Below are 8,147 nucleotides of genomic sequence, written 5' to 3'. Positions count from 1 at the left end.
TACACACACATATACACACACACGAGGCAGGCGACTGCCCTAAAACAGTCCCAAATATACAGCCAATGTCATTAGGATCTCCATTTCCAAGACTGGAGCCCGGTATGAAGACTGCCTAAAGGTGGAAGACATATCCGTAATGACAGCATGCCGCTGAAGGGCTTTGTTTTAAGGCAAGTCTTTCATAAACGTGCCATTTATGCCATTACCTTTCAGGAAACCTTAACTTTAAGAGGGAAGTTTCAGAAAAAAAAAAACTTAACATTTAAAAAAAAAGGGTAAGTGCTCATCAATGCAACCTGATGTATGCCCATCTGCAGCCTCTAACACATGCCCATCACTGCAGCTCGTTTAGTATCCATCTGCAAACTCACTAGTGCTGGATTACACACAGTCGCGATCTCTTGTGTATCCAGCGTTCAGTCATTCACAGTCCCGCCCAGCTCATATGATGGACAGAACACTGGTCCAATGCCGGGCCAGGGGGGGTGGGACTGTGTGTGACTGAGCGCTGGATACACAAGAGATCGCGGCTGTGTGTAATCCAGCAATGCTCATCCACTCCGAGGCAGCAGAAATGGGCGTATAACACACACACACACACACACACACACACACACACACACACACACACACACACACACGCACACACACGCACACGCACACACACGCACACACACACACACGCGCGCGCAATTTTCCCCTGAAAAACGCATGTGAGCTATGCACTAATTTGCAAAGGATTTGAATACCTGTACCATTTCACATGGAAGTGGACTGCACACTATTACTGAAGATTGTTCAGAAAAAAAATATTTTATTTTAAGATAGCAGCAAGAAAACCAGTGCACAATGAAGTTCAGTTTACTGCTTTATTCAATAGGATAAACAGTAATGGTTCCACAGAGTTAGGTACAAATAAGATGAGCTAATGAATCATTCTGGAAACAACAATATTGGTTTTAACACATATGTAGGACACACACATACAAAGTAACAAGTACTAAGCATGTCTTATTCATAAACAAAATATATATAAAATCACACACTTGCTGTATTACATAATACAATGAAAATTGCACATGCTGACTACACTGTCAGTTTAACATATTGTAGAGAATCTATAACCACACAATGTAAATAGAAATACAAATACCATCTCTCAATATGCATTAATCACTACAACTACTGACCTGTATGTCACCTCTCTAATTTATTCAGCAAAATGTTTTTGTAGATCTCCTCAAACAGAACAAAAGTGAAATGGTGTGTCATACAAGCCGAGTCCGCTGAGTGCTCTTTTAAAGGAGATCCAAAAACCATGCATGGATGTTGACAAGAGGTTAGATAATACACTGCACTATAACTTACTAGGTCACTAACCTTCCCTTGTGATTTTCTAGATATCATCAATATACCCAATACGATGGAGCTGCTCCATATAATGCTCTCTGATAAAAATGGCCGTGCCTACAATTTGGAGTCAATTTTGAAAAATCTGGTTTAAACAGGAAATATCCCATCTGCCATAATGTGGATTATATTGGAGTGAGCTGTATTTGTTTTCTACTGGCCTGCGATGGGTATGCTTTAGGTAAAGCTTTATTCCTGGGTAAGTAGTCCAGTACCAGCAAACACTAGACTAAATATGTTCAAGTGAGGAATCACTTTAATTTTACCACAGCATATGACTTGTGATCACATTCATACCAAAAATGTGACAAAAACACTAATACCAACGGATCATTGAATGAATACAGTGACAACATTTCTTGCCTCAATACTACTGTTCAGTAAGTCAAAACTACAGGAGCAATTAAATATTAGACTGCAATGCATATGGTTAATACAAATGCCTAAAGAACACAGCTTCAAGTAGCTAGTTTTACTGTCCATATACTGTGGCATCATGCAAGGGAATTGTTAAGACAAAGCATGCAAAACTGGCAAATGTCTATATAGCTTAGTGCTCCTGGCACAGTCAGAGAAATTGCACACAACACTTTTGTCTTCCCTTTGCTAATCAAAGTCACGATTGGTTAACACCAATGGAGCAGCAAGTGTCCACACATACAGAACAATGCACACCCAGCTGGACGACATCTTCACCCAGACTGAAGGCCACTTACTAGTCATAGTCTCGTAAGTAGAGTCAGGACTGAAAAGATAAGAAGATTCACGTTATTAAACTGTTGTCACACCAGAATATCATACATATTAGAAGAATCAAACTAATCAGCACTTTGTTACTACGATGGCTATAAACCCGCCATATCTTTAAAGCGGTTCTTCACCCTAAAGGGGAAGTTCCGCTAGTATTATCCCTCCCCCCCCGAAAGGTGCCGATTGTGGCACCGGATAATCCAGGTAACTGCACCCACTTCCGGCCAGACTGCCGCATGGCTCCGCCCCCCCCGTTGTGTTCTGGGAAACACAGAGTTCCCAGAGACACAGCGGGGAACCAGCGCAGCGCGACTCGCGCATGCACAGTAGGGAACCGGGCAGTGAAGCCCTCTTGCTTCACTTCCCGATTCCCTGACAGAGGATGGCGGCGGTGGCTGCAGCGAGACGAGCGATCGCTCGTCATCTGCCGCCGACATCGCTGGAACCTGGGACAGGTAAGTGTGATATTATTAAAAGTCAGCAGCTGCAATATTAGTAGCTGCTGGCTTTTAATATTTTTTTTTTTTGTGCAGCTCCTCTTTAAAGTATGGCTGTTACTTATTAAAATTTGTGTTCGATTAATAGTTTTTCCTTAAATCTATTTCAATTTAAAATTAGATCTCGGCAAGGATGCCAGATCATGGGTAGAAAGAAAAGATCTAAGTGCTCGCCGCTTAATTATAAGATTTCATTTTTGTGTTCAAACACAAGCTACTCATAATAAAAACAGCATGTAAAGCTGACAATTGTGTTAGTTACGTAGGGCAGCAGCAGGCGACATCGTGTGTAGCTCCTCCCCCGTACACGTTCAATCAGAACTTTGACGTCACCGGACTCCCCCCCCCCTCTTCGTTAGCAGATGGAGGCACTTGGGGAAGGGAGGGGGCGGAGAGGTGAGTACTGATCAAAAAAATTCATAGATTAATCGATCTTTGCTTTCCACAGCCCTACTTTAAAGCAATTGTAAAAGGCAGGAGAGATATAGAATATGAATATAAATATATATATATTTTTTTTCATATTATTCTATCTATATCTATCTTATTGCATAGTAGGCAAGGCTGAAAAAAATAAAATAAAAAAAAACACGACAATAGTCCATCCAGTTGACCCCGTGTAGGTGTACGTGTGTTAGTGTCTATAATAGTTTAATATTCATGAAGATAAAAAGCAGTCTGTGTGCAACAGCAGAACCCACCTAACACCTGAGGTCCCTCTCTGTCCACGAGTGTCTCAGTCATCCAAGATTCTCCCTCATTGGCCGAGGCACAGCAGCGGCGCCATTGGCTGTCATTCAGCTAGCCAAATCAGGGGAGAGAGAGGGCAGGGTAGGGGGCTCAGTGTGTGAATGGACACAGGGAGCTAGTCTGGTTGGGTGCCTTCTTGGCAAGCTGCTTTCTGTGGGGGCACTGAACAGGAGGGAGGTGCCAGGAGCACAGAAGAGGGAATCGAGAAGAGGAGAATCCACTCCAACAGAGCAGGTTAGTATATCTTTTTTTTTGTCCCCATAAAAATAACACTTTAGTATCACATTAAGGTTGGTCTTTCTTCATAAAAACACCTGACCCATGTGACAGTTGGGGGTTGATTCACTAAAACTGGAGCGTGCAAAATATGGTGCAGCTGCACATGGTAGCCAATCAGCTTCTAATTTCAGCTGGTTCAATTAAACTTTCACAATAAAACCTCAAAGCCGATTGGTTTCTATGCAGCGCTTCACCAGATTTTGCATGCTCTAGTATTAGTAAATCAACCTCTTCTGTTCAGGCACTTGCTATCATATAAAGACACAGTGGTAGAATTGTCAGATCCTATAGATTTTTTTTTTATTGCTTTTCATGCCAGGTAAACAGATTAGAGAAACAATGGGAACAAACATACTCACCTTGATGAATTTATAAAAGAGTTCAAACAAAAAGGTTTAAGCTCCTGACAAGATGAAAAACTATTAAGTCACATGTGACTTAAGCCAAATCGGCAGGAATTTGAGTCATGGGTGACCCTGTCTGAACCATCCTGTTTAAAGGATACGTTCACCCTTCGTTAACACCCATATTCAGGGTGTAACATGTTACGAACTGACCAGTCCTCACACCTCCCCGAATCTCCAAATCTGACCACTAGCAGGGGATCTTCTACCTCCCTGCTAGCGTTCACAATAATAATAATAATAATAATAATAATAATAATAAAATAAAAAGTGGCTGAGCGGCACTCATTCACAGCATCCTGTGAATGGGAAAACTACAAGGTCTGGCAGCCTTTGTGCCTGTCGTTTTCAACGAACGACTATGGCACATTCTCTCTTCCTGTCAGATTGTATCTGCTTGCCTGTATGGGATGTACAGGCACACAGATATACTGGCAGATCTGCTGATGCAATGCTTTACAGGCCATAAAAAAAAAAAAAAAAAAAAAATATATGCAGGTTTTTACCTGCAAAAGAACATGCATTTGTTATTTTTTTTCTAAAAAAAGGGAACTTATCCTTCATCCACTTATCTGGCACTTTTTATTTACAAGTTTAAAATTAGTAGTTTTTGCTAGAAAATTACTTAACCCCCTAAACATAAAAAAAAAAAAAAAAAGTTTTTAAACAAGGACCCTGTGGAAAAAAAAATTGAAATTTGATGTCTCATGGTATTTGCGCAGTGTTTCGCAAACATTTCCCCCCCCCCCCCCCCCCCCAAAAAGTAAAGTACTTTAAACCACTTTATTCCTTATAATAGAAAGGAAGGATGGATGAAAGGTCCTCTTCATGGAGAGATCTGGGGTCAAAAGACCCCAAATCTCTTTACCCCTAACCACTTCAGCTCTGTAAGGTTTACCCCCTTCACGACCAAGTCATTTTTTTGAGATATGGCACTGCATTATTTTATCTGACAATTGCAAGGTCGTTGTGTATCCAAATAGTTTGTCCTCCCCCCCCCCCACAATTAGAGCTTTTTTTTGGTGGTGGTATTTGATAGCTTCTGCAAAAGACCAATTTTGAAAAAAAAAAAAAAAAAAAGAAGAAGGCTAAATCCCTTTCTCTGTAATTCACCGACTGACACAGCTTCTTCTCTTTAGACCATTGGGTTGTTATGCCACCTCCAGGAGAAGACTAGGCACTACATGTTAACATGTGATAATAAAACTAGAACTTTCTAGTTCCGCCCAAGGGGCGGTCCCTTAGGTAACAACCCCTCACCTATTTTCTCTTATATTCACCGACTGACACAGCTTCTTCTCTCTAGACCAGTGATGGCGAACCTTGGCACTCCAGATGTTTTAGAATTACGTTTCCCATGAGGCTCATGCACTCTGCAGTGTAGTGGAGCATCATGGGAGATGTAGTTCCAAAACATCTGGGGTGCCAAGGTTCGCCATCACTGCTCTAGACCATTGGGATGTCCCCAAGCAGTGCCAAAACGAGGGATGGGAAACCAGCATAAAACTCCATCCACCATGGCATGTGGGAACTAGTACAAACTTTACCCACAAAAAAGGGTGTGGAAAAACCACCACAAAATATATATAAAAAAAACAAAAAAAACAAAAAAACACGGTGCTCCTCAACGGAGAAGCACTACCCTCAAACCACACCAAAACTGCGGTAACGAATGCAACAGTGCATTAACTTAAAAAAGGTACTGCATGTTTTTTTGGGGTAAAAAGGAAACAAAAATTGCATATGCAATTGCAACTATACAGCCGCCTGCAAAACTTTGTGGCCAAAACAGGCATCACTCAATGCGCTGACATCTACCTTGTAAAACTTTGTAAACGTGTGGATAGACAACCAGGTCGCCGCTTTACACACTTGAGCGACAGACGCTTGATGTCGGAAGGTCCAAAAACGTTCCGAATGCACTCATAAAGTTGGCTGTGACCGGAAAGGGGGGCACCTGCCCGTTCAAGGCGTAGAATCTCTCTGATCCACCTGGAAATGGTGGCCGACGAGACCACCATGCCTTTCTGTGGACCAGCCACTGAAACAAACAGTGAGTCTGACTTCCGGAAGGGAACCGTGGCAGACAAATACACCTTCAGAGCCCGAACCATGTCCAGAGCATAAAGGGCCACCTCCTTAGGATGTGTCAGCTTATGACACAGAGATGGTAACACAATGTCCTCATTGATGTGAAAACGCCGAGACTACCTTCTGCAGGAAAGACTGTTGCGGACGCAACACCACCTTATCCTTGTGGATAACCAGATAGGGCGACTTGCAGGACAGTTCCAAAACCCTCCTGGCCAATGTAATGGCCACTAGAAAGACCACTTTCTGGGAAAGAGTCAACAGGGGAAACTTATATTTTCAAATGGTGGTTCAGATCCCACGGGGGTAGCAGTGGACGCAACCCCTTGTGCAAAAGTACTCACTATAGAGTGAGATGCCAGGGGTCGCTGAAAAAGGAAAGCCAAAGCCCTTTAATGGTGCTCAACACCAATTTCAGGTTCACCCCTTGCTGAAGAAACAGCAGGATCCTGGATATAGAAAAGGAGAGTGGATGCCATCCTTTCTCCTCACACATGGAGATGCAGGCCTTCCAGGTACGAAGCTATATCTTTAAAGAAGATTTGTGCTCTCATAGTTGGAATCACCGTGTCCGACAGACCCCGGTTCCTCAACTGGCTCTCGATAGCCATGCCATTAAAGCAGAATGGAGAATCAGACCTTGAGACAGAAGGTCCTCTTGCAACGGCAGTCGACAGGGAGCGTCTCCCACCAGGCGCATTAGGTCTGCGTACCAAGGACACTGAGGCTAATCTGGGGCAATCAGTATTATTGGGATCCCCTCGGCTTCCACTCTGCGAAGGCGTAGATCAGCTGGTACTGATCCCACGGGGGCCACCAGCGCGTCTGCCCACGGATCTCTTGTCCTGGACACGAATATCGGTACCTTCCGATTGAGATGGGAGGCCAGAAGATTCATGTCTGGTGTGCCCCACCTCAGGCACAGTAGCTTGAACACCTCAGGATGCAACGCCCATTCTCCTGGATCCAGCATCTGACGACTTAGTCCGCTTGCCAGTTCTCCACACCCGGGATGTAAATGGCCGACAGGGCGGTACATGTCGCTCTGCCCACCGAAGTATGTGAGCGACCTCCCGTGCGGCGGCCGAGCTCCCTGTTCCTCCTTGGTGATTGACGTATGCCACAGCAGTGGCTTTGTCTGACTGGATCCTGATCAGACGCCCATGCAGTCTCATTGACCATGTGGAGAGGCATAGCCCGATTGCTCTCAGTTCGAGCAGATTGATCGGCAACTTGGATTCCTTTTTAGCACCGTGCGCCTACGAACCGCCTCCATCTTAGCAACGAACGAATTGAGGACCACTGACAAGGCGTCCAAGGCCACTGCTCATTCCGCAGGTGAAACGGTTGCCTGGACTTCGGGGGAAGAAACACCAGTGTCTGAAGCCATGCTGACCCTACCCTGCCACCCGAATGGGACTTAAAACAGTGACAGTCCCACCCTCCTTACTGATGCTGGCTGAGGGGCTCTTTCCCGCAGGACTCACCACCCTGAAGGGTTCTGCACTATCCAGCAAATAGTGCCAGTGTTCTCTGTTGGCTCCCAGGTGCAGAGGAATCCGCTCTGTGTCAGTGAAAGCTGCTGCTAATGGCGCTGAAACCGCTCTGCAATGTGCTCAGGCTCAAAGGAAATGGCCACCCAGGGTCCAGTATAGGGACAAAAAACACTGGGAAAATGGCCGCCAGAGCACAGGGATACATGCTGCCACTAGAGAAAGCGGAAAAACGTGTTCAGGCTTCTAGAAAATGTCCGCCGGCATCCAGTATAAGGACAATCACAGGGAACATGGCCACCGAACCACAGGAGAGCATGGTTTGCCTTGCCCAAACCTAAGATGGCCGCTGATGCAGAAACCATGAGGGACAGAGCTAAACAAATGGCGGTGATCATCGCTGCAAGGGACACAGGCACCTCCAGGGACATGAGAAACAGGACTCAGGCCACAGCCAGTCCCTCCCACAG

At 44.7% G+C, this 8,147-nt stretch overlaps 1 protein-coding gene across 1 annotated transcript in view; it reads right to left on the bottom strand.

Annotated features, from left to right (window-relative positions):
• Positions 1-858: 858 nt before the first annotated feature.
• The window catches only part of SERINC1 (serine incorporator 1), a 29,989-nt gene continuing 22,700 nt past the window's right edge, over positions 859-8,147 (bottom strand). Inside the window, exon 10 of the mRNA XM_077487018.1 lies at positions 859-2,158. Coding sequence (XP_077343144.1) covers positions 2,020-2,158 — 139 coding nt within the window. The 3' untranslated portion in view covers positions 859-2,019. The remainder of the gene's footprint in view (positions 2,159-8,147) is intronic.

Source organism: Lithobates pipiens, unplaced genomic scaffold, assembly GCF_037356315.1.
Source record: "Lithobates pipiens isolate NorthernLeopardFrog02 unplaced genomic scaffold, aLitPip1_a1.2 Scaffold_18, whole genome shotgun sequence".
Taxonomy (NCBI): domain Eukaryota; kingdom Metazoa; phylum Chordata; class Amphibia; order Anura; family Ranidae; genus Lithobates; species Lithobates pipiens.
The sequence above is the reverse complement of the archived record's forward strand: the minus strand, read 5'-3'. Positions and strand labels throughout refer to the sequence as shown.